At 59.5% G+C, this 26,538-nt stretch overlaps 2 protein-coding genes across 2 annotated transcripts in view; both read left to right on the top strand.

The window, feature by feature from the left end:
* Positions 1–26,538, top strand: part of ANGPTL4 (angiopoietin like 4) — a 97,480-nt gene that overhangs the window by 24,322 nt on the left and 46,620 nt on the right. The gene's annotated exons all lie outside the window — the stretch shown is intronic.
* On the top strand, positions 987–25,108 carry CERS4 (ceramide synthase 4). The gene is made up of 11 exons (XM_004596001.2): positions 987–1,237; positions 19,656–19,829; positions 21,131–21,248; positions 21,687–21,805; positions 21,975–22,032; positions 22,155–22,205; positions 22,314–22,406; positions 22,509–22,637; positions 22,983–23,089; positions 23,667–23,823; positions 24,643–25,108. Exons 2-11 carry the CDS (start codon positions 19,657–19,659, stop codon positions 24,823–24,825), a joined length of 1,188 nt encoding a protein of 395 aa, XP_004596058.2. The 5' UTR covers positions 987–1,237; position 19,656; the 3' UTR covers positions 24,826–25,108.

The raw sequence follows: 26,538 nt of genomic DNA, 5'->3' as shown, positions 1-26,538 counted from the left end.
GTCACCACCTCCGGGAAGCCTGCCTTGAACATCCACCCATTCTGGGGCTTCACAACTGAGGGATGGAGGCAGGAGGGAGGCGTGGCCAACTCCAGACACCCGTGTCCAGCGGCCACTGCCCACCCGAACCTTCTCCTGAGCCAGCGCTGACCCCCTGTCTCCAGGGTCTGGGGTCTCTGACGCCCTCCCGCCACCCTGCACGCTGTGTCAGTCTTCCACAGCTTCTATGAGCACAAACAGCACAGGTCCCTGCATGCCAGCAGGTGCAAGACGCCTGCATCCCAGCATCCGAACACAGCCCGCTCTATTTTCTACGTTCTCCAACTGTGCACGAAGAAGAGCCAAGGGTGGGGTAGGAGGCGGGGACGCCCTGAGGAAGGGGCTGGGATCCAAGCTGGAAGCCTTCGAGCCGGCCCAGGTCAGCAGCCAGCCAGCCAGCCAGCCAGCCAGCCAGCCAGCCGTGGAAAATGGGTCTGACAGCTCGGAGAGGCGGAGTCCCCCACACCTGCCACTGGGGGCTCCGTGCTTGTCTCTGAGCCGGCTTCAGCAAAGGCCGAGCAGTGGCGTCTCGCGGCCCTGGGCCAAAGCCACAGCTGCGCCATCACCCACGCAGGCCCTGCCGATCGGCCGGTCGGTCGATCCGACCTGACAGGCCTCGGGCCGCCTCCGCTGCCTGACCCCTGCTTGCACCCTGACCCCAGCCAAACCGCCGCCTTGGTCCGGATGTCTGCTCCTCCACCCCTGCACCTCCAGTCCTGCGCGGCGGGGGACCCCACGCCTCCCCCTCACACCCTGAGCTGCAAGCGAGGTGCCCCAGCAGCAAGCAGATGAACGCGCGCCAAGACCAGGGAGAGGGACCCGGGAGAGCGCGCAGCACAAGACGCCGCGGGCTGCGGTTACGCACGGGCTAGGGGACAAGCGGCACGGACCCGGCGTCCCCGGGCGACGCGGGGCGGGGACCCGGAGGGCGGAGCGCGGGGGGTCCGGGAGCTGGGGGGCCCCTCGCGCCCCGCCCCCAGATCCCGCCTCCAGTCCCGCCCCGCCCTGCTCGCCCCCTCCCTCCAGCCTCTCCTCCTTCCCGGGCTCCCAGCCCAGGCCCCGCCAGGAGCAGCGGAGTCCGGCTGCCTTGCCCTGGCCGCGCGTCTCGGCTGCTTCCCGGACTCAGCCGCCAGGCGCACGCCGTCCCCGCCCCGCCGCCCGTCCTCGGTGCGCCCCGGGCCCCCTGCACCCTCTCCAGGTGAGCCAGCGCCCCCTCGCCCCCTGCGCGACAGTCTGGGGCCCCGCCTCCGCAGCCATGACTGCTCCTTGGATGGCCGCAGCCACTCGGGGGGGGCCCTCCCATCATCCCAGAGACTGCCCTCCCTCGGGGGCTTCCCATCGCATCCGGGGCTGAGGGTCACGCTCCCCTACCACCCCGAGGTGTCCTGGGGTGCAGGAGCAAACGGCGCGCGGGATTTGGAGGGTGGTGAGCTGGTGCGTGACTCTGGGAGGTCCGGCTGGGTGGACGCGCACAGCGCGGCCGGAGAATATGTCCGGCCACGGCGAGTGCGTGCTGGCGCCCGCACGCTGCGCGGGGCCGCGTAGACGCCGGGAAAACCAAGGGAAACGGAGCCTTGCTGGTGGGGCCGGGGCACTGGGATCGGGCGTGGGGTCCGCCTGGGCCAGGAGGGGAAGGCCTTGTGTGCGCATTTGCAGAGAAGCAGCGGGCGCAGGGAGGGAAGGCCGGGCCGGAGGGGGGACCTGCAGGTGGAGGAGGCGCGCAGGGATGCCAGCCGGGGTGGGTTGGAGTAGGGGAACTGAGATCAAATTGGGTCTCAGGAACCAACAGCCGCCCAGGGTGCAGGGGCGGGCGAATATGGGAGTGGTTGGGGCAGAAACCTCGGCCGGACACCCCCGGGCGCTGCCGTGCGAGGTCGGGGCGGTGGGAGGGGGATGGTAGAGGAAAAAGTGCCCGCAGATTTCTGAGCTGGGGTGGCCGGAAGTCCCGAGGACTCGTGGGTAACCCAGGCTCAGAGACTTAGCAGCAGGTGCATGGCAAAGAGGCTGGGGTGGCCGGGCCCGGGGTGTGGGGGCCTGGGGAACGCCTCAAGATGCGGAACGCGCCTGGAGACGCCCCCCCCCCCGCCAGTCTGCAGCCTGGGCAAGCATAGGGGTCCCCCAAGAGAAGGCCTGGAGAGGTTGGCACGCGCCGAGGAGCCCTCTGTCTCCCGGGGTCGGGGGAGCATGCGTGGAGTAACTGTTGTGCGTGAAGGTGGGGGCGTGGGGGACCGTTCGCACCACACCTGCTTCCCTGCCATCCTCGCAGACCCAGGCAGGTAGGTGGGGGAGAGGTCAAGCCCACTGTTGTGGCCCTGTTGTCCCAGCTCACCTCTCTGGTCAGAGCAGGGGGGGCAGGGGTGAGGCTTCACTCCGTGAACTGACCTTGTGCCTCCAAGGAAGGCATTCTAAGCCTCAGTTTGCTCACCCGCGCAATGGGTTGGTAGTATCGAGGGCTGGATAAGGATTGCGGGGGGGAGACACACTACTGAAGGGGTGGGATGGGGTCATGACAGGAGGAAGGCTGCAGGGTCCCCCACCCCATCCCCCGGGGGGTTCCACTTCCTGCTGTCAGAGATACCCACTCGCCTCCATCCCATGCCCGTCAGGGCTGGTTGCAGACTGAGTGCTGGGTTGGCCCCTTGCCTGGTAGAGAGAGGGAGAGAGAATGCTCTGCCACCACCGTCGAGGGGTCAGCCTTGTAGCCTGCCCAGATCTGGAGCAGATGGAGGGAGGGGCACAGGCTGGTGGAGCTGCCCTGGGGTTCACCGTCCTGCCAGCACCCCGGGCTGCCCCCTTGTCCCGCCAGTGTGGAGGTTAGCCCTTGAGCCAATGACTTCATCTCCTCGTGCCTCAGTGTCTCAGCCTATAAAATGGGCATGTGAGCACTTGGCACCTCTTCAGGGAAAGCCCTGGGCCTCCGCCAGAACTTGAACTCAACGCCTCTCCCCAGAAGAGGGTTTGAGATGCCACGTCTCCGCACCCAGCACTGGCATTTGACATCGGCTCTGTCCCCTCACGACAGCTCCCTGCCAAGGGGGGCAGTCTGGGATGCAGCAGTTGGGGGCGCCAGTGAGTGGGGTCCTCATTCCTGCTGGGGAGACCCGTGCTGACTGCTGTGTGGCTGCTGCGGGCATTTGTGGGGTCAGTGGCTCTCTTCCGCCCTCCCTGCTCTTTCCTGTATGCATCCCACTGAGGCCTGGGGGGGGGGGGGGCGGGGAGCCGGGGTACCTGACTCAGCTTGTTGAGGCATCCGGGAAGCCAGCCTGGCAGAGGTGATGGACGGTTGGGTTGCTAGGGATGTCAGCTAGACAGCAAGCGGAACCGCCCATGAGGCACCTCCCCCACCTCCCCGCCACTGACAGGCCTGCCAGGACAGAGAGGGCCCAAAGAGTCAACCTGGGTAAGAAGGGCAGGAGCCAGGGGTAAGGGCAGGTGGGGAGCCGACCAGGTTATGGACACCGACCTACCCAGGCCCAGGTGAGCCCCCCCCCCCCAGCAGTGCGAGCTGAGTGTAGGGAGGGAGCAGCCGCCACAGGAGTCCTGGGTGCAAGCCAGGTGAGGGAGGCAAAGAGCAGCTGGGTGGGAACCGGAGGAGGGAGGGGGTTGCAAGGGCCTCCCAAAGCCTTTGTTAATAGGATCTTTTTAAATTATTATTAGTATTGCAAAGTCAGATATACAGAGAGGAGGGGAGACAGAGAGGAAGATCTTCCGTCCATTGATTTACTCCCCAAGTGAGCGCAACGGCTAGAGCTGTGCCGATCCGAAGCCAGGAGCCAGGAACTCCCTCCAGGTCTCCCACGCGGGGGCAGGGTCCCAAGACGTTGGGCTATCCTCAACTGCTTTCCCAGGCCACAGGCAGGGAGCTTGAATGGGAAGTGGAACTGCCGGGATTAGAACTGATGCCCTCATGGGATCCCGACGTGTTCAAGGCGAGGACTTTAGCCACTAGGCCACGCCGCCAGGCCCGTTAGTAGGATCTTTATAACAAATCTGGAGGAGCCAGGACAGGGTCCCACCGACCAGTGGCAGGGATGCAGGCGTGAGCAAAAGCTAAGCAGGTGTGTGTCAAGGCTGTCTCAGCCGCTGGCTCCCTCTACCTCCTCCGGTGCCCTGACAGCATCACCTGGCCCCAGCCCCTCTCCCTACAGCCACCCCTCACCTAGGCAAACCCCCAAAACCCTGCAGCTCCACTAAGGGGGTTAGACTGTACTGAGCCAAGTCTGCAAGGCTGGGCGCTGTTCCTGCCAGCCCCCCTGGCCATGCTGGGGTGGGGGGACCATGGCCCTGGGGCTGTGCTACCCCAGCCCACCACCCTACAGCCGGTCCTCCTCCCCAGAGGTGCTGGCAAAGGCAGGTGCCAAGAGAGAAGGTTGTCATTATTCTCTGCACCGCCATGTCAGTTGCATGGCTCTTAACCGGGTGCCTTGAATCTGCCACGCAGGGCCCTGTGCCCCCCATGCTACCCCATACCGTATCTGCTCCATCATCACCCTCCCTCTCCCAGCTCAGAACCCGCTACTCCAACCCCTGGTCACCCCCTGACAGTGCGAAAGAAATTAACAAAATGATGGAGGGCAGGTGGAGCCTTTTTTTTTTTTTTTTTTTTTTCATGACTTATTTGAAAGGCAGAGTTACAGAAAGGGAGAGAGGCAGAGAGGGGATTTCTAGCCATTGTTTCGTTGCTAAATAGTTGCACATCAGACCAGGAGAGCTCCATCCGGGTCCCCCGCGTGGGTGACAGGGGCCCAACCACTTGAGCTAGCACCTGCTGCCTGCCAGGGTGGACATGCACAGAGAGCTGGCGTGGAAGTGGAAGAGCCTGGCACTCTATAGGGTGACCCAAAGGGCATCTGACTTGTTGTGTCCATCCCTCACCCCATGAGGTCAAGTCGGAGTTTGTCTGAGGTTCTTGGGATCGCTGTCTGAGATGGGACATGTAGGACTTTCCTATCTATTCCTAGAATTTTCCAGAAGCATGACGGGGATGAGATGGGTTAGTTCAGGGCCTCTCCAAGCAGGTGGCCTTGGAGCTGTGGCCTGAGTCAGAGCCCAACCTGGACACAGGCAGGAAGGGGACATGCCTGCTGGTTTCCCCAACGTCCTGCCTCTTTGTCCCCCTGAGAAATACGCGTGACCCTGGACATAACCTAGGAGCCACCCTGGGGACATCCGGGAAGGCTTCATGGAGGCGGCTTCAGGCTAGTTGCCCACCTGCCTGGTTAGCTGTACCAGGTATCTAGTGGAATCATAATCAGGAATGCCGCTGCCCGAGGGCACAGCCGAGTACAGCCTGGCATCTGGTGCTATTGCAAAGATGGGCTCTTGAGAAGTCTCACACCTCAGGGAGGGTGGGATGGTGGGCAGGGCCAGGTTGCCATGGGGATCTGGCAAGCTGGATGAGAAACCCAGGGTGCCCCGCCTCCCACGCCCAGGGATTGAGGCTTGCATTGGGAGCCAGGGCCTCCCCCACCCCAGGCCATGCAGGAGCCCGGGGCAGAGTCCGGGTCCATCTGTGATGTCTGCGCTTCACCAGGTCTCGCCTCACTGCCCCCCTGCCTGCTCCCCTAACCACAAACCTCCTTGCTTCTTCTGGCTCAGCGCTCTGGCCCCTGCCACCTCCTCATGGCTGATCAGAGTGACCTGCCGGAGCCCGTGGTCACAGAAAGAGATCTTTCATCTGTTGGTTCACATGGCAGCAGTGACAAAAGCTGAGTAAGGCTGAAGCCAGAGGAAGCAGGAGCTTCTTCCAGGTCTCCCATGCAGGTGCAAGAAGACCAAGGACTTGGGCTATATTCTACTCCTTTCCCAGGCCCTAACTAGGGAGTTGGGTTGGAAGTGGAGCAGCTGAGACTCGAACCCGCACCCCTATGGGATGCTGGTGACACAGGCGGAGGCTTAGCTTGCTGAGCCATGCTGTTGATCCTCCCGTAGAATCTTCCGGAACCCTGTTATATGTATGTATGGGCTTTGATTGGTCGAAATGCGTTGGGTGGTGGGATCTCAGGGGGGATGCTAGTGTTGGCATTGAAAGAGGCTGAGCAAAGTGCGGGGGAGAGTGAGGAGGCCTGTGGTGCCTGGTGTCCATGTCCTTTGTTGCAGGCGCAGACTTTGCCAGCATCCCTTCCTTCTCCCCTCTCCCCTGCCCCCCAGTCCCCCATCCCCCAAACGCCAGGTCTTATCCATCCTGGCCAGAGCAAACATTTTTATGCCTTTCTTTCCCCCCCCCCCCTGCCCAAGGCCATTTGGATACTGATGACATCATCCGTGGGCCCTACAAAACGATTGGCTGAACAAACCGAGCCAGTTATGGATGGGTTGGATTTCCAGTCCTGCCTGCTTGTGGGTTGCCTGGGTGGAGCCAGACACTGAGGTCCCCACGCCCGCTCCACTCCTCCCCAACCCTCCGGGGTGTGGCTTGCTTCTCCAGACACTGTTTATCCCGGAGCCCCGCCCTATTGAGCTAATCTAACCATTTTCCCAAAGCTCCCGCAGCCTCTGGGTACTTAAACTGCCTCCTCTCAATGCCATTAGTGTTAGGTGTTGGGGAGCTGGACACGTGCTTGAGTTTGGGGTTGTAAGGGGCATGGTTTCTGCGCCTGTATTTTAGCTCTGGTTCACCTGTCCATTGGTTTGGGGGAAGGGGGCGCGCGTGGGAGCGCAGCATCTGGCACCTGCTGGGTACCACTTGGAGAGACCTGGCTACTGGGGCAAACAGTTATCCTGAAGGTTCTGGTAGGAGAGCCCCAGGAGGGCTGCCTGGAGGAAGAGGTCATTGATGGAGGGGCTGCACTGTGGCACAGTGGATTAAGCCGCCATCTGCAGTGTCCACATCCCATTAATATGCCAATTCGCCAGTCTGGCTCCCTAATCATGCTTCCGAGAAGGCAGCGGGAGAAGCTTTAAGTTCTTGGGCCCCTATCACCCATGTGGGAGACCCGAATGGAATTCCAGGCTCCCACTTCTGCCTGGACCAAACCTGGCCGTTGTAACCATTTGGCGAATGAAACAGTAGATGGAAGATTTTTTTTTTTCTCCAACTCCTTCCGCTAACTCTGCCATTCAAATAAATATTTTTGTTACATTTTTTAAAACTGTATTTATTGTATTTATGGGCCCAGTGCAATAGCTCAGTGGCAAAATCCTGTCCTTGCATGTGCCAGGATCCCATAGCACTGTTTCATGTCCCGGCTGCTCCAATGTCCCATCCAGCTCCCTGCTTGTGGCCTGCGAAAGTAGCAGAGAATGGTCCAACACCTTAGGACCCTGAACCCATGTGGGAGACCCGGAAGAACTCCTGGTTCCTGGCTTCAGATCAGTTCAGCTCTGGCTATTGTGGCCACTCAGTGGTGGCCTGGACAGGGGGTTGGACAAGGCCAGGCAGCGTAGCAGGGAGAAGCCGGGGGCCCTGGATGCGCCAAGCGAGCGACTCCAAGACTCAGGTCCATTCTGGCCACTCCCCAGCTCCTTGAGCCTGTGCGGATGAGTCAGCATCTCCAAGACACAGTTTATTCATCTGAGACTTGGGCATAGCGACACCATCCGTCCTGGAGCGTGGTTGGCGTCCCCAACCTGGGGAGGTTGCACCGCGCCTGGGCTAGGGTTCGTGGCAATGCTGTACTGATCCCCTCCAAGTGCCTTGGGAAATCCCTGGTGCCCGCTGTCACCAGGGGGCGGCAGAGGGACCCTACCACCATCTTGAGGGGTAGAAACTAGGGCCGATGGTGGTCCCGATTCAGAGATGAGACCCCAGGGTCTCTCTTGGAAGGCGGGCGGTGACAGCCCCAAAGGGCTTTATTGTTATTGGAAGTTGGCTTTGTTCCGTGGGGATCTGGGGGTGGGGTGGGTCGGGGGCTCAGTCCCCACCAGAGCTGTCCCTAGCTCAGAGGTCAGTGACCCAAACTCCTCAAGCAAAAACTTCATTGCGTCCTAATGCGCTTTTTGAATTTTCAACATCATCCTGGAAGTGGATGGGGTAGCCTGGTGGGTTAAGACTCCTTGCTCAGCCGGCTTTCCCTCTCCCAGAGCCCAGCTCCCCACTCCAGCCCCACTGCCTGGGCTCCTGCCAACCACCTGGGAGACCCGGATGGATCTGCAGCCTGGCACGGGGCTGGTTCTTGCAGGCACATGGGGAGTGTACCAGGGGGAGAGAGAGAGAGAGAGAGAGAGGTTGTCTGCTGGTTCACTTCCCAAATGGATGTAACAGCTCAAGTTTTGCACCAGGCTGCTGAAGCCTGGAGCCAGGAGCTTCTTCCAGGTCTCCCAGGCCCAAACACTTGGGCCAGTCTCCGCTGTTTTCCCAGGCCACAAGCAAGTAGCTGAATCAAAAGTGGAGCAGCTGGGAGTAGAACTGGCACCCCTATGGAATGTTGGCACCACAGGCTGGAGGAATAGCCTATTGAGCCTTGGCACTGGCCCCGTCCCTTTTTTTTTTTCTTTTCAAAGGAAATTCTCAATGTGAGAAAGCAGAGAGCCAGAAATGAACAGAGATTCCTCCCCACACACCAGCTCTCCTTGCTCATTCACTCTGCAGGTGCTCACACAAGCCAGAGCCAGCCGGACAGGAGGGAGGGGGCAGGAGCTCTAACTCCTAGAGCCCCCACCTGCCACCTGCCAGGGTGGGCATGGACAATGAGCAGAGTGGGACTGGAACCCAGGTACTCTGATGTGGAATGTGGGTGTCCCATGCCTAGGAGGCGTCTCTGTCACTGGACCCAACACTTGCCCCATAACCATTTTTTTTTTTAAAGATGTATTTATTTGTATAGCAAAGTCAGATATACCGAGAGGAGGAGAGACAGAGAGGAAGATCTTCTGTTTGATGATTCACTCCCCCAGTGACCTCAACAGCTGGTGCTGCGCCGATTTGAAGCCAGGAGCCTCTTCCGGGTCTCCCATGCGGGTGCAGGGTCCCAAGGCTTTGGGCCGTCCTCCACTGCTTTCCCAGGCCACAGGCAGGGAGCTGGATGGGAAGTGGAGCTGCCGGGATTAGAACTGGCTCCCCTATGGGATCCCGGGGCTTTCGAGGCTAGGACTTTAGCCGCTAGGCCACGCCGCCGGGCCCCATAACCGTTTTTTAAGTGCAAAGTTCGATGTTGTTAAAACTGTTCACTCTGCAGTACAACACAACTCCAGAACGCTTATCTCACAAGCTTAAACACTCCCTGGGTACTTGCAGCCTCCACTCCACCCTCTGTCTCTCTCTCGCTCACTCTCTCTCGCTCTCTCTCTCTCTCACACTTAATTTGATTGTTCTGAGTCTCCAGTCTGTCTAATAGGCTGTGGCGTAAGTATCTCATATGGACACCAGCTTGCTCTGGTTCGAGTCCCAGCTGCTCCACTTCCCATCCAGCTCCCTGCCTGTGACCTGGGAAAGCAGTTGAGGACGGCCCAAAGCCTTGGGGACCCTGCACCTGCATGGGAGACCCAGAAGAGGCTCCTGGCTCCTGGCTTCGGATCGGCTCAGCTCCAGTTGTTGCGGCCACTTGGGGAGTGAACCATCAGACGGAAGATCTTCCTCTCTGTCTCTCCTCCTCTCTGTATATCTGACTTTCCAAATAAAAATAAATAAATCTTTAAAAAGAGAGAGAGAAAATTTGTCTTATTTCTTTGAAAGATAGAGTGACAAAGAGAGCGGGGGAGAGACAGAGAAAAATCTGGAATCATTAGTTCATTTTCCAGATGTTCACAATGATTGGGACTGAGCCAGGAGCCGGAACATCCAAGTCTCCCACATGCCAAGCACTTGGGCCATCCTCTGCTGCTTTCCCAGGTGCAGGAGCAGGGAGCTGGAGAGAAAGTGGCGCAGCTGGGAATTCCTTTAATCGACACTCATCTATGGGATGCAGGCGCCACAGGTAAAGGCTTAACCCACAGTGCCCCCTCGTCGGCCCCAAGCTGCGTTTGGGTTTGCACTAAAGTCCACTTCATTCATAACTCTGTTTCCACGAGCTGCCGAAAGTTTTCTTGTAGGTGCTCGGTCACATCCGTGTGCAGGTGACAGCTCCTAAGGCCACCTCTGCCTTTCCCACACCCTTGGGTGCTCTGAGAACTGCTCCTTGTCACCTTAAAGCCCCAGCCAGGGAGATGGGTCCCTGCTACCCACCCACCCAACATGGGAGACCTGGGAGGACTTTCTGGGTCCCAGCTTCCACCTGACCGCTTGACCCACCTCCTCCACCTCCCAGCCCCCATTCAGTGATCCTGGGGCCAAGGTCAAGGACCACCTGGTCGGGGAGTAGCTGGTCTGGGCAGACTTCCGTGCAGGGACCCCCACCCCCTGGCCCAACATGCAGAGTGGGAGTCCCAGAAAGGACAAGGCTTGGCCTGGGGGAGTGGCCTCAGGACCCCCTACACCCATGTGGCAGGTGGCTGAACTGATGACAAGGAGGGAGACAATTCTAGAAAGGTCGAGTTCTCTGTTGGACAATGGGATCTCTTTGGAATGAATCCAGAGCAGGTGCAGCCAGAGACGGAATCCGGGGTTGTGTGGGCATGCAGTCTGCTCTGCCATGGAGGGAGGACTCTGCCCCCCAATTCAGTTCCTGCACCCTGAAATCTGAGAGGCAGGGGGAGGGGGTGCAGCCAGGAGCTCTGTGGTGAGCCGCCGCGTGATGGGGGGAGGATGGGTGAGGGAGTGCCAGTTCTTCAGTTGGGGATGTGGGTGGAGCGGAGACTAAGCATGTCTGCTAGAGAACCACGGTTGTTGTTTTTGTCTAGAAAGTTCCACCACCTGAGCCAAGATCCTCCCACCCTCCCACCTGTTCCGCTTGCTGCTTTGTCTCTTCAGCAAACATGGAGTTGGCACCTCGGGGTGCTGCAGGCTGAGCCCTTCGTGCCCCTGAGAATATAGCAGTGCCCCTCGGAGTCCTTGGCTGTTGGGAGGCCCGTGCCTCGAGGGAGAGTACTGTAGATACATAAATAAGCAGATGCTGTAGGGCATCCGGCCAAGCCACCGCTTGGGGTGTCCGCAGCCCATGTTGGAGTGTGGGTTCAAGTCCCGGCTGCTCCACTTCCAACCCAGCTCCCTGCTTGTGGCCTGGGAGGCGGTAAATGATGGGTGGCCCAAGTGCTGGCTGCCCCCCACAAGGAGACCCCCTGAAGGAGCTCCTGGCTTTGGAGTGGTCCCACCTGGATTTTTTTTTAATAATTATTTATTTTATTGGAAAAGCAGATGTACAGAGAGGGGGGGAGACAGAGAGGAAGATCTTCCGTCCAATGATTCACTCCCCGAGCAGCCGCAACAGCCGGTGCTGTGCTGATCAGAAGCCAGGAGCCAGGAACTTCTTTCCGGGTCTCCCATGCAGGTGCAGGGTCCCAAGGCTTTGGGTCGCCCTCCACTGCTTCCCCAGGCCACAGGCAGGGAGCTGGATGGGAAGTGGAGCAGCCGGGATATGAACCGGTGCCTATCTGGTATCCTGGCACATGCAAGGTAAGGATTTAGCCATCATGCCGGGCCCTGAATTGACTTTTTGGAGTGGCTGAGCTGGGTGAGGAGGAGGAAGATGGGACAGAGCCCCTCCCCCCAGGGCAGAACTATGCCTGGTGGCTTGGGAACCAGCAAGCAGTGGCCTTCATAGCCAGAGACCAGGCTGGGGGTTGCAGAGTGCCTGGGTGGAGCAAGGTGAAGCGCCTGGACTTGGGGTATTGGATGGGGAGCAGTGGGACCCGTGTTCTGTCCCTCTCCTCAGCCCTGGGAACCAGAAGCAGGCAGCAGCAGGGTCAGCCCCCCTCACAGCAGGTCACGTGCGGGCCGCCTGGGACCTGTCGTCCAGGAATCAGGTGACCCGAGGCAGCGGGCCAGGCTCTGTGTGTGTGTGTGTGTGTGTGTGTCTTTCTATCTCGTCTGGGATCTGGACTGATTTCCCTCGTCTCCAGCTGCGCATAAAACGCCTTCGATCTCAGGTGGTTTTGGGGGGGAGGGCGTGGGCGGGGGAAGGAGGACTTCTGTGGGTTTGGAAGTTAAGGTCTCTGTGCTTAGACCGCTGGGGGGGAGCGGGAGGAGGAAGAGGAGACTCTAGGATTGTGATCCATCCCCCCCCACTCCACCCCATACCAGCACAAAGCTCTTTCTCCCATCCCCACCCCCACCCCCAATCCGGGGATATATTTAGCCACTTAAGAAGGATTATCAGCCAGTTCCCAGGTGGCAGGGGCGGGGCTGGGGTGGCCCCACTGACCGGAGGCCAGTGGGGGGAGGTAGGGGCAAAGGCCCAGGCTGGGTTACTGTGTCCTCTGTGGCCCACCCCGACCCCAAACTGTGCTGGCCCAGCCAGGAAGTCAGGAAGCCAGGATTCAGCCCTTGTTGGGGTCGGGGAGGGGAAGCCATAGACCCAAGGTCAATTCCAGGCTGCCAGGAAGGGTCCTCAGTGCTGGGAAGAATGGTCTAGAAGGTGCTACCCCCCACCCCTTCCCCTCTCCATCTGTGAGCAGTAGTAAACCCCAACCCACGGTATTGGTCTCACTCTACAACCGGGGGTGGGGGGTGGGGTTGAGGCTGTGACAGGAATCCAATTAGGGCTGACACCTGATTCAGGGGTCCCCTCTCCCTGAGCCCCAACAGCAGCCTGGGAGAACCGGAGCAGTCGCTGGGTCCCACGAGCTGGTGGGGGAAGCGGGGAGCCCTGAGCCTCAGCCACCCCCTCTCCCTGTCTCTCTCCCTCCCAGTTCAGGGCTTGAGCTCCGGGAGTGGAGCTGGGCCCCGGGCCAGACTTGCCTGGCTGGGCTCACAGCATTGTTTACACTTGCAGTCACTGGTCAGGGTGGGGACAGCTCTCTCGCAGGAGACAGGCCTCTGTAGCCAGGGTCTGACCTGCCCTTAGGGGTCCTGTCTGGTTTGCAAAAGACTTTTCTAGTCTCCCCCTAGGTCAGCTGTAAGGGTTAGTAGTAACCTGCTTGGTTCAAGGACACACACACACACACACACACACACACACCTGTAAGGTAGCCTTGGGCAGCTGGGAGCATCTTCGCAAGCTTGACAGGGCTAGGTCCCTGGTAGTAGGGTAGGGGCAACCCGAGAGTGCCTCCTGGAGGAGGTGATGACTGGGCTTTGAAGGATGCCTCGGGGGTTTGGCTAAGCCAACTTGGGGCAGGGATCACCTGTGAGGGTTCTGACTGTAGCAGGGAGCAGTGTAGGCTGGGTGAATACTGGGGGGCGTTCAGACCAAACTTGCCCACCCCTGGGTGAGATTAACCACTCAAAGCCCAGGCCCTGAATTTTCCTGCCAGCTGGCTTCCCCCCCAGGCCCCCCGGCCTTGGGGGTGGGTCCACACTGCCCACTGCCACACTACTGCCCGCTGGCATGCTGATGCCCATGGAGCCATCCCCTGCTGGGACAGCCCACCCTGCCCGTCCAGATCCCTACAGCCTGAAGGCAAACAGTTTTTCCCACATGAATCTGTGCTGAATACGGATGATTTTGTCCTGTCATTGTCCCCCTAAATGCGGCATTGTAAGAACTAGGTCATCCAGAAATGATTGAAAACATTGAGGAAAGGGGAACCAGCGCTGTGGTGCAGCCAGCTAAGCTACCACATGCAGCACCTCCTCCTCCCCAGGTAGGACCTCTCCAGCGTGAGTCCCACCTGCTCCGTTTCCCATCCAGCTCCCTGCACACGTGCCTGGGAGAACAGTGCAAGATAGAACTCCTGCATCTGTGTGGGAGACCCAGATGGAGTTATATCCATTACAGGCATTCCCCAGATCTCCCGAGGATGGGGGCGCTAGGCGTTGCCCAAGGGCTGTTCCTTCACCATATCCCGCTTCCTGGCGATGGGGGTACCCCATCCACCTCATGGGGCTGAGTGACAGGTCACACCTGCTCCCACCCTGGGCTCAAGAGCTCAGTGACTTCTGCTTCCTTTAGGAGTCCCCCCACTTGGGGGTATCATCCACAGCTACCAACAAATGACCCGGCTCCTGTCCTGGCCTCAGTTTACCCATCTGCTTCACTCCCCCTCCCAACCCCTCCCCACTTCGTGCAGACGTACCCCTGGCCCACTGCAGGTGGATTTCAGGTCCCCAGTCAGCTGCTTATGAAATAAGGATAGGAGCGGGGATGCCCTCGCTTATACCGCCTGTTCCTACTGAAGCTGTGTCTACAAGGGGCTCACGCTGCTGGCTGGGAAGACCACAGAAGAAGGGGCTCCTTGCAAAGGGCTGCCGACGCCCCTAGAAGCTTCTGGCTTGCAGGACCCGGCACCCTCTGCTGGCAGAACCTCCTCCAGAGAGGGTGGCCCTGCCCTGACCTCCGTGGTTATGAACGGGCCAGCGCTGCTAAAAGCTGCAAAGTTTACCACCCAGAGGAAGCCAACATAAACACTGCGGTTGCCGAGTTGCTTTTGAATTGCACAGAAATGGGCTGGGCAACATTCCTTCCCCTTGCTTGTCCTCTCAGCCTCTGTTTTTCACCAGAATTTTTCATGTTGTTTTCTTGTTATTTTTTAATAAATGAAATTTATTTTTTTGAATTATTGAAGAGATTGTTTTTAAAGATTTACTTCTTGGGCCCAGCGGCGTGGCCTAGCGGCTCAAGTCCTCGCCTTGAATGCCCCGGCATCCCATAGGGGCGCAGGTTCTAATCCCGGCAGCTCCACTTGCCATCCAGCTCTCTGCTTGTGGCCTGGGAAAGCAGTCGAGGACGGCCCAAAGCCTTGGGACCCTGCACCCGCGTGGGAGACCCGGAAGAAGCTCCTGGTTCCCGGCATCGGATTGGCGCGCACCGGCCCGTTGCGGCTCACTTGGGGAGTGAATGATCAGATGGAAGATCTTCCTCTCTGTCTCTCCTCCTCTCTGTATATCCAGCTTTCCAATAATAATAAAATCTTTAAAAAAAAAAAAAAAAGATTTACTTCTTTATTTACTTCTTTAAAAAAATTTAAAGACATTGCTTTTTATTGGAAACGCAGGTCAGATTTATGGAGATAAGAAAGACAGAGAGAATACCATCCCCGGGTTCACTCCCCAAATGGCCAGAGCTGAGGTGATCCAAAGCCAGGAGCCTCTCCCGGGTCTCCCACACGGGTGCAGGCTTTGGGCCGTGCTCGACTGCTTTCCCAGGCCACAAGCAGGGAGCTGGATGGCAAGTGGGGTGCCGGGATTAGAACCGGCGCCCATATGGGATGCTCGCACCACAGGGAGAGGTTCAAGAGAGAGATCTTAAATGGATGTCCACCACTACATCCAATGCCTGCCCCCCTAAACATGGATGGTGTACCATATAATATTTAGGACTGAAAGTACTTCCAAAAGCTCACACACAAAAATGGAATTAAAGAAAAAATGAAAGGACTACTGTTGGGATGGCAACCAGTTCAGCTGCAACCTGTGGTGTTTGCATCCTGTCCTAGCCGCTCCGCTCCCATCCCAGCTCCCTGCTTGGGTACCGGGGAGGCAGCAGGTGATGGATGGCCCAGGTGCTTGGGCCCCTGCGACACCTGTGCGAGACCCAGAGACAGCTCCTTGTCCCCTGGCTTCAGGCTGGCACAACCCTGGCTAATTGGGTCATTTGGAGGAAGAAACCCATTTATGGAAAATCTCTTGGTGCGCCTCTCCTTTCTCTGTCACGCTGCCTTTCAAAGAAATGCAGTTCTTTTTTTAGAGAACTAAATTTATTTTGATGCCAAAAAATGTCTCAAAACCTATAGAGTACCTAAATGAAACTAACACACACACATCATGTTGCTTATCTATGTAGTTTTGTTCATGGAGAGAACACTTAAAAATGTGTTTTGTGGGCTCAGCACGGTGGCCTAGTGGCTAAAGTCCTTGCCTTGAACGTGCGGGCATCCCATAGGGGCACCGGTTCTAATCCCGGCCTCTCCACTTCCCATCCAGCTCCCTGCTTGTGGCCTGGGAAAGCAGTGGAGGACGGCCCAAAGCCTTGGGACCCTGCACCCATGTGGGAGACCTGGAGGAAATTCCTGGCTCCTGGCTTTGGATCGGCACAGCACCGGCCATTGCACTCACTTGGGGAGTGAATCATCAGACGGAAGATCTTCCTCTCTATCTCTCCACCTCTCTGTAACTCTAGCTTTCAAATATATACTCAGATATACACACATATTTATCTTCTAACAGCATATCATATACTTGCAAAGTGTATACAAAACGCATTTTTAAGAAAGATTTCTTCCGTCCGATGATTCACTCCCCAAGTGAGTGCAATGGCCGGTGCTGTGCCGATCCAAAGCCAGGAGCCAGGAGCTTCTTCTGGGTTTCTCATGCAGGTGCAGGATCCCAAGGTTTGGGCTGTCTTCAACTGCTTTCCCGGGCCACAGGCGGGGAGCTGGATGGGAAGCAGGTCCACTGAGATTAGAATCGGCGCCCATATGGGATCCCCATGCTTTCAAGGCGAGGACTTTAGCTGCTAATTGGCGCCGGCCCGGAGCAGGGTGATTTTAAACCACACTCCTCCTACAATGGCTGCCCCAGATACATTGTTGCTAACTACAGTAACTTTGTACAATGTCTTGTCTAATGGAAACTTTATATCCTACAACCAGCATCTTCCCTCCCACTCCATCCCTTGGACCCTGTCTCCTCCTTTTTATTTTTTTTTTTTAAGAGTTTTAATGCTGGGCCTAGCATGGTAGCCCAGCATTAAATTCTTCCCTTGAGGGTCTGGCGCCGTGGCCTAGCGGCTAAAGTCCTCGCCTTGAACGCCCCGGGATCCCATATGCGCCGGTTCTAATCCCAGCAGCTCTACTTCCCATCCAGCTCCCTGCTTGTGGCCTGGGAAAGCAATCGAGGACGGCCCAAAGCTTTGGGACCCTGCACCTGCGTGGGAGACCCGGAAGAGGTTCCTGGTTCCTGGCTTCAGATCAGTGCAGCACCGGCCGTTGCGGTCACTTGGGGAGTGAATCATCGGACGGAAGATCTTTCTCTCTCCTCCTCTCTGTATATCTGACTTTGTAGTAAAAATAATAAATAAATCTTTAAAAATAAATAAATTAAATAAACTCTTCCCTTGGATCCCATATGGACGCTAGCTTGTGTCTGTTGCTCCACTTCCCATCCAGCAACCTGCTTGTGACCCAGGAAGGCAGTAGAAGATGGCCCAAAGCTTTGGGACCTTGCACCCGTGTGGGAGACCTGGAGGAAAAAAAAAATTAATAGCTTCATTGATTTGAGAGGCAGAGAGAAAAGAGAAAGAAATTGTTACCGTCAGGCTCGGCGTAATAGCCTAGTGGCTAAAGTCCTTGCCTTGCACGCACTGGGAATCCTATATCGGCACCGGTTCTAATCCCGGCAGCCCCGCTTCCCATCCAGCTCCCTGTTTGTGGCCTGGGAAAGCAGGCCTGGGCCATCCTGCACTGCTTTCCTACAGGCACTAGCAGGGATCTGCATGGGATGCAGAGCAGCCAGAACACAAACCATGCCCATGTGGGATGCTGGCGCTCACAGGTGGAGCATTAGCCATTTGAACCATCGGGCCAGGAGGAGCCATTTTTGATGGTCTCCTTTGCAGGCAGCCCTGGGCATCTCCTGTGCACATCTGTTTATTTGTCTCTTATCTGCATTCTAGAGCCTACCTGGCAGGTACAAGGTCAAGGACATCGCTTGCCTGGATGGTTAGATGGCCGATGCATGGATAACTGTATGGGTACATTTGTGGCTGGGTAGATACCAAGATCAGGAAATGGGAGGATGGACAAATAAATAAATGTAGGAGGTTGTCCCTCGATCTGGGCCTGCTTGGCCTATGTGGGAGGTCAGAAGTACGTCATACACGTGTCCCCGGGGCAACCCCCTGACAATGGTTTCAGCTAACCGAGACCTCAACCTGGCCTGGTCATACAGAAACCCTGGGTCTCTCTTCCCTGTCCTTGGATGAGCTATGCTGGGACTTCCTTGATAAGCTACTCTAAAAAGTCAGTTGCAGTCCACTTTCCCTGCCAGCCCTTTCGTGACCCACAGCCTACCTGCCAGCCGTGAGTGTTGCATGTGACCTGTGACATCATTGGAGGATCTAGAGAGACGTGCCTTCTAGCCAATTACAGTGCTGTTGGGTGGGAGGCCTGCCAGGAGTCTGTATGAATCCGTGTACGTTTGTGCTTGCATTACAATAAACAGACATACTCAGACTGTCCTCGGTGGTTCTTCCAGCTGAACACCGTCGTCTCACCGCCCCCCTCGGTGGTCGTGGGGGCCTGCCGGTCAGGAAACCCCCCCCCCCCAAGAAATGGAGGAGGGAAGAAGATTCGTGGAGTAGGATTGATGTGTGGGGTGGGTGAGCAGGTGTTCAGATGGGTAGAGGGATGGATGGAGGATGGACTGGCAAAGAGATGATGGGTTCCTAGGGGATGGGAAGACAGCTGGAAGGATGGACAGGTGGATGTATGGGAGGATGGACAGACTGAAAGGATGGATTGGCAGAAAGATAGTGGGTGGACAGCGGGTGAGCAGGTGGATGGAACGTCCCGTCGGGTGGACAGCGGGTCAGCAGGTGGATGGAGACGTCCCATCGGGTGGACGGCGGGTGAGCAGGTGGATGGAGACGTCCCATCGGGTGGACGGCGGGTGAGCAGGTGGATGGAACGTCCCGTCGGGTGGACGGCGGGTCAGCAGGTGGATGGAGACGTCCCGTCGAGTGGACGGCGGGTGAGCAGGTGGATGGAGACGTCCCATCGGGTGGACGGCGGGTGAGCAGGTGGATGGAGACGTCCCATCGGGTGGACGGCGGGTGAGCAGGTGGATGGAGACGTCCCATCGGGTGGACGGTGGGTCAGCAGGTGGATGGAGACGTCCCATCGGGTGGACGGCGGGTTAGCAGGTGGATGGAGACGTCCCATCGGGTGGACAGTGGGTCAGCAGGTGGATGGAGACGTCCCATCGGGTGGACGGTTTGTGAGCAAATGACTTCCTGTCACTGTGCTCAGCAGGTGCTGGGCTCAACCACTTGTTGAGCTATAATAAGCCGAGGCGGAAGGAGGAGAGGACTTATCTGGCTGGTTTTAACTGCTGCTTCCAGACACACTGCCCCCTCCTAACCACAGGCCCGCCTCTGGGCTAGTGAGTGAGCCAGCAGGCAGCCCACATTCGCCTCAAGGGCTGGCTGGGGGAGGGGACTGTGGATCTGCGTGCCTCTGTCATCGTGGGGTGCCACCTGGCCTGTGCTGGAAAGGAAACCTATGGGACACTCCAGGCCTTGAGCCCGTGATCCCAGACAGCCCCTCCCTTGGCGTGTGCCTCCCACCCCACCTCCCGCCAATTATTTGGCACCTGGAAAATGTAGGGAGAAACAGCTGTGGGTGTGAAGTAACTCACGTGATCGCCGTGTCCGGGTCAGCGAGATAAACACTTGAAAAAGATTTATTTGTGTTTGAAAGGCAGAGTTACAGAGAGGGAGACAGAGAGAGAGAGAGAGAGATCTTCCACCTACAGCTTCATTCTCCAAACAGTCACAGAGGCTAAAGCTGGGCTGGTCCAAAGCTAGGAGCTTCCTCTGGGTCTCCCGCATGGAGGCAGGGACCTAAGACTTTGGGTCATCTTCACTGCTTTCCCAGGCATATTAGCAGGGAGCTGGATGGGAAGTGGAACAGCCGGGATTCGAACCAGTATCCGTTGTAGGATGGCAGCGCCTGCAGGTGGAGACTGAACCTGCCTGTGTCCGTAGGATGCTGTCCAGCCTGAACGACTGGCTGTGGCAGGAACACATCTGGCTGCCCCCCAACAACTCCTGGGCACAGCTGGAGGACCGCGATGGCCTGGTTTTCGCTCACCCCCGGGACCTGCTGGCCTCCCTGCCTGTGGCGCTGGCCCTGGTGGCCGTACGTGTCATGTTCGAGAGGTAAGTGTCCCCCAGGCCAGGTCACTGCCCGGTGTGTCCCTGGCCCCTCCCACTGCCATAGTCCCCTACCTGTCACTGATGGTCATTTTATCCCCCCATCACTCACCTCAAGGGAACCCTGCCTCTAAGTCCCCCTCCTTTGCCCTAGCTCTGACCCACTGGGGCATGGGGGGACTTGAACCCTTGGCTGCCCTGACATCGGGCTTCCTGCCGGGTAGTTGAGTCCCCAGCGCGTGGTCTTGGGTGCCCTCTGCCGGGAAATGTGGGTATTGAATAGGGGGCGTGACTGCATCACCAGGTCAGGGCTAGAGTGTTGTTTTGAGGTTTTTTTTTTTTTTTTTTTACTTATTTTTATTGGAAAGTCAGATTTTTGCAAAGGACACACACACACACACACACACAGATCCTCCATTCCCTGGTTCACTCCTCAAGTGGCCAGAGCTGAGCCTGTTCAAAGCCAGGAGCCTCTTCCGGGTCTCCCACGCGGGTGCAGGGTCCCAAGGCTTTCACTGCTTTCCCAGGCCACAAGCAGGGAGCTGGATGGGAAGTGGAGCAGCCGGGATACAAACTGGTGCCTATATGGAATTCCAGCTCATGCAAAGCGAGGACTTTAGCCACTAAACTATCGCGCCAGGCCCTCCGCTGGAGTTCAGTGTCATGTTCATTATTTTGTGTCCTGCGTTTAGCATGTGGTTATTTGCAGGATATATTTGTCGAATCAAGATGCATAATATTTTTCCCTCTATATTTTAATACAAACTGTTCAGGCTGACTTTCCTTGCAAAGTTACTTATTTTTACTTGAAAGAATTACAGGGGCCGGTGGGGGGGGGGAGACAGAAATTGAAAGTGGAGCTGCCAGGAAACAGGGTAGCTAGGACTCGCACGGGCAGGCACCCCAACCCGGGAGGTATCCCAGACAGCAGCTTCATGTGCTGTACCCCCAAATCCTGCCTTCCGGGGTTACTCTTGATTTTCCAGTGTGATTTCAGGAGATAGGTCATGGCCCATGATGGCTGACCAGCTGTTGACTCCTGAGTGGTACCCGGGTCCAGGCGCTGACCCTCTCCTGCCGGGCGCTGTGTCCATCCCGCCCTGCTCAGCCCCTGCTCGGGCAGCAGGCAGAGCCCTGCCCTGTGCTCCGGCTGCCCCCGGCTGCCCCCAACCGCCCCTGGCCGCCCCCTGCCCTGGCTGCCCTCTGCCCCGGCTGCCCCGGCCACCCCCTGCCCCCTGCCCCGTGCCCCGGCTGCCCCCTGCCCCGTGCACCTGGCCTCCCTCTGCCGCCTTCTCTCCCGGCTGCAGGTTCGTGGGCCTGCCCGTGAGCAGGTGGCTGGGTGTGCGCGACCGCGGCAGGAGGCAGGTGAAGCCCCATGCCACACTGGAGAGACACTTCCTGGCTGCAGGGCCGAGACCCGAGGAGGTGAGCGGCCTCCCTGTGTGCCGGGTTCGAGGCCAGCCAAGGGGCATCTCCATGGAGGGTCCACCTGGCTCCCCCGCCTCCCTGGACGAGGCCCCGCCCACTCGCCCCGCCCGCTGAGACTGAGGCCCTGCCCACTCGGCCTCCTGTCCTCCTGGCCCAGGTGTGGAGGCCAGCAGCCCGGTCCTCCCGTCCTGTCCTCCAAGGCGCGGAGCCTGAGCTGGGGAGGACCGAGCAGCCCTGCAGGGAGCGCCCAGGGCCTGTGTCACTGGAAGGGGTCAGGGGAGGCCAGGGGAGGTCAGGGGAGGTCAGGGGAGACCCAGGAGGGGCCAGGGGAGGGCCAGGGGAGGCCAGGGAAGGCCCAGGAGGGGCCAGGGGAGGCCCAGGGGAGGGCACTGCTCCTCCTAGGGCCTCTCTGACCTCAGCTTGGCCCCTGCCCAGCCCCAGCTGGCTCTGCTGGCCGCCCAATGCGGCCTCACCCTGCGGCAGACTCAGCGCTGGTTCCGGATCCGCAGGAACCAGGATCGACCTTGTCTGACCAAGAAGTTCTGCGAGGCCAGGTGGGGCCCGGGAGGGGGCCAGGGGTGGCTGAGGGCAAGGGGCCAAGGGCGAGGGGCCGCCGGGGGTGGCTGGTGGCTTCAGCCGCCAGTGATGGGCCGCCCGGGGTGGCCGAGGGCGAGGGGCTGCCGGGGGTGGCCAGTGGCCTCAGCCGCTCCATCCTGCCCACAGCTGGAGGTTCTTCTTCTACCTGTGCTCTTTTGTCGGGGGCACGTGGGTGCTGTACCATGTGAGTACCCCCTGCTGTGCACCTGCCATCCCTCCCCCCACAACCCCAAGCCTGCTGGGAGCCCCCAGGGGTACCCCTCCCCAAAGGCCTGGTGCAACCTGGACACCTGTCCCTCCCCGCAGGAGTCGTGGCTGTGGGCACCGGTGATGTGCTGGGAGAATTATCCGGAACAGGTGAGGGACTGGGGGGCGCCCAGCCCAGCCTCACCCAGCAGGGGACTAGCCGGGGAGGGGGGCCAGGGGTCAGTGGCTGGGGCGCTGACCCCCTCCCGCCCTGGGCAGGCCCTGCAGCCGGCCCTGTACTGGTGGTACCTGCTGGAGCTGGGCTTCTACATCTCCCTGGTGATGACGCTGCCGTTTGACATCAAGCGTAAGGTGAGCCAGAGGGGAGCAGCTGCTGCTGCTGGGGGCGAGCGCAGGGGGAGGGCGGCACCCCCAGAGCCCCCCAGCTGTGACCCCCTCCCCCATCTCCCGCAGGACTTCAAGGAGCAGGTGCTACACCACTTAGTCACCATCCTCCTCATCGTCTTCTCCTACAGCGCCAACCTGCTGCGCATTGGCTCGCTGGTGCTGCTGTTGCACGACTCCTCTGACTACCTGCTGGAGGTGAGCTGGAGTGGAGAGCGGGGGGCCCTGCCCTGGCCGCTGGCTCCTGGGCACCCGGGCTGCAGTCAAGGGAGGTGAGGCCCAGCCCTGGAGATGGGAGGCCCCTCCCCCACGAGGTGAACCCCCACCCCCAAGGAGAGGCTTCGCCCCTGGGGCCATGGAACCTTCCCTTCCTCCCTCCCACCACCTTTCTGGGCACTTCCTGGAGTAGCACCTCCTCCCCCCACCATAACACCCCTGCTCCCACCCCACAACACTTTTCCCATAAAACAGGCTCCCCTGGCCGGACTCCGCCCCTTCCCTCCTAGCACCTCCCCCCTGCAATCTCTCTGCCGCCCTCCCCAGGCCTGCAAGATGTTCAACTACACCCGCTTCCGGCTGGCCTGTGACGTCCTCTTCGTGGTCTTCTCCCTCGTCTTCTTCTACACCCGCCTGGTGCTCTTTCCCACCCAGTGAGCACCTGCCCTCGTGAGGAGAGGGTGGGGGGCTAGGTGGCTGCCGGAAGACACAGGCAGGGGGGGAGGAAGGGAGTTGTGGGCACATGGAGCTGCCCGTGCAGAGCCCAGCGGTGGCAGGAGGGAGAGCTGGGTGTGCGCATCCTTCGGGCTGCCGGCTCAGCTGCTCCAGCACCAAGACCACCCCCCTAAGGGAGCCACATGGGCACATGGTCTGGCGGCTGCAGAGGGAACAGCCAGGGCTGGGCCAGGCCACAGCCAAGATGCTAGAACTCCCTGGTCTCTCCCACGGCTGGCAGAGGCCTGAGCACACAGTCCAAGCCCTGCTGCATTAGCAGGGCTCTGGATGGGATGTGGAGCTGCCAGCATCCTGAGAGAGGGTGCCAGCCTTGCACGCTAAGGTGTAACCCAGCACACTGTCACCCTGCATTCTCTGTTGAGAACTCACCTAGGAACAGAGCTGTGACACGGGCATGACCCGGGCAGGGCAGTGGGGGAGTCCCAGCAGGGAGTACGGAGACCTAAGGAGGCTCCGATGGCTGCTGACGCCCATCCCTCGCTCCGTCCCCTGCAGGATCCTCTATACCACCTACTATGAATCCATCATCAACAGGGGCCCCTTCTTCGGCTACTATTTCTTCAACCTGCTGCTGGGTCTGTTGCAGCTGCTGCACGTCTTCTGGTCCTGCCTCATCCTGCGCATGCTCTACAGCTTCACCAAGAAGGGCTGGGTAGGTGTGGGGGTGGGTGGGGGCGGTGAGGGCCAGTACAGGTTAAGCCCCAACAAGCCTGGCCTGAGTTCCTCCCTGGCCACGCCCTGACAGCACTCAAGCTCCTCCCTGGCCACGCCCACCTCCCTGGCCACGCCCGCCCAGGTCTGCCTTGACCACGCCCACCTGAGCCCACCCAGGTCTGCCATGGCCACGCCCACCTGAGCCCACCCAGGTCTGCCCTGACCACGCCCTCCTGGGCCGCACCTAGGAACGTCCTGACCACACCCACCTGAGCCCCACCCCAGGCACACACTGACCACACCCACCTGAGCCCACCCTGACCACACCCACCTGAGCCCCACCCACGCCTGCATGACCACGCCTTCCTGAGCCCCACCCTGAGCACACCCACCTGAGCCGCACCCACAGATCCACCCAAACCACACCCACCTGAGCCCCAACCCAGGCCTACCCTCCTGAGCCACACCCACCTAAGCCCACCCTGACCTCACCCACCTGAGCCCCACCCAGTCCCACCCTGAGCATACCCACCTGAGCCCACCCTGACCACACCCACCTGAGCCCCACCCAGTCCTGCCCTGACCACACCCACCTAGAGCTCCACCCAGTCCTGCCCTGACCACACCCACCTGAACCCCACCCAGTCCTGCCCTGACCACACCCACCCAAGCCCACCCAGGCCCACCTGACCACACCCACCCAAGCCCACCCAGGCCCACCTGACCACACCCCCCTAGCCCACCCAGGCCCACCTGACCACACCCCCCTAGCCCACCCTGACCACACCCACCTGAGCCCACCCATCTCCACTCCTAGATGGAGAAGGACATTCGCAGTGATGTGGAGGAGTCCGACTCCAGCGAGGGCGAGCCGGCCGCGGGGCACCCACAGCTGACCAACGGTGCTGCTCCAAGGCCCAGGCCAGCCCCCGAGGACGCCGAGGGTCCCCGGAGCCGGGCAGCTGGACGCCTGGCCAACGGACACGCAGCAGCCACGTAACCCACGAGGACACTGGCCGGGCCTCCTGCAGCCTGGTCTTTCGGGGGGGACTAAGGCTGGTGGGGCTCCTTGGGTCAGCTTCCAGGAGACAGGGAGGGCCCCGCCCCAGGGGGCACCGGGGCTGGTGATCTGTCTCCGGCCCCGTCCTCCGTTCCTCACACCTTCCCTCCGTCTTTCCACACAGCTGGCCAGAGCCACCTGCAGTCTGGGGCCGGGTGGTGGGTGCGCCCTGGCTGATCGGGGTCCAATAAAATCCGAACCTGAACTGAATTTTCTACCTGAAGACTTGGCTCCCTGGCACGGCTGCTTCTCCATCCCCCGCAGGGGCCTAAGAGAGCCAGGCTATCTCCCTACCCCACACTGGTACCCCAGACCCATCCCTGACCCCCTCAAGGGTGCCTTAGCTGAGCCCCCTGCCCGCCTCCACCTGAGCCAGCTGCTTGCCCCTTACCTCCGTCCGGGGCTCACAAAGCAGGCTCTAGGCACCTGCCAAGCTTGTCCCCACAACCCCTGCTGCTCAGGGTCAGCCAGGACCCTGGCAACGCACGTGGTGGCTTCCCATGGGGTCAACCCTGATCAGGCCACTGCCCCTCAGGAAAGAGGGGGGACATTGGCCCTAGCCAAGGAGAGATGACGCACCGGGGTGGGGGGAGCAGGTGCACAAGATAGCGGAGGCGCTAGAGCTTGTCTCCATGGAGACAAGGCAATAGAAGCTGTTAGGGACACAGAAGAAAGAGGCAAGGAAAAGAACAGCTGCAGAGGGGATGGAGGGGTGGCACTGGCATAGCCTGGGGCACGGGGAGTGCCAGGGAGGGAGGTGCAGAGAGAGGAGATGCCCCCAGCAGAGGGGAGGAGATGGGGGTTGCAGGCAGAGTTGCTCCTGCCTGCTGGGTCTCATTCCCGACTCCTCCGGCTTCCTGCCAGTGTGCAGCTCTACTTCCCATCCAGCTCCCTGCTTGTGGCCTGGGAAAGCAGTCAAGGACGGTCCATGGCTTCGGGACCCTGCATCCGCATGGGAGACCAGGAGGAAGTTCCTGGCTCCTAGCTTTGGATCGGCCGTTGCAGTCCCTTGGGGAGTGAATCGTCGGACGGAAGATCTTCCTCTCTGTCTTTCCTCCTCTCTGTGTATCTGACTTTCCAATAAAAATAAACCTTTAAAAAAAAAAAAGTAAAAATTCAAAAAAGGGCTAGGGAGAAAAAAAGCCGAGATGGAGGAGAGCGAGGCCAGGAGGCGGGAAGGGATGCGCAGTGTGGGGAAGATGGGATTCAGCCCTGGATGAGGAGTGGGGTAAGAGATACAGGTGACCGCAGAACTGTGGTACGTCTCCCCCTCTCACACCCCACAGCACCCACCTTGAGTGACACAGCCAAGCCGCGGCCAGGGCTGCGCATCTGGGTACCGAGAGCTGACACTGGGGGTTACAGGCAGTGGTCAGTGCACGGGTGTCCTGAAGGTGACCCCAAGGCTCTGTGGCAGGGAGGGGTGTGGGCAGCGTAAATGAGTTTGCACTTTAGCCTGGGGTCCCTTGGACCGCCTGTGGTCCGAGCAGGTGCAGGAAGGAGACAGCGCCTTCTGCTGGTGGCGTTTACAAGGAACCAGGGATCTGCCAGAGACGCAGACCCTCCACCAGCCAAGGGAGTGGGGACCAGCGGCGCAAGAGCGCCCTCTTACCCCTAAAGCCGCATCTACATGACTGATATTCCAGAAACTCA

Source organism: Ochotona princeps, chromosome 33 (assembly GCF_030435755.1).
Source record: "Ochotona princeps isolate mOchPri1 chromosome 33, mOchPri1.hap1, whole genome shotgun sequence".
NCBI lineage: Eukaryota > Metazoa > Chordata > Mammalia > Lagomorpha > Ochotonidae > Ochotona > Ochotona princeps.
This window is presented reverse-complemented; position numbering and strand designations above follow the sequence as displayed.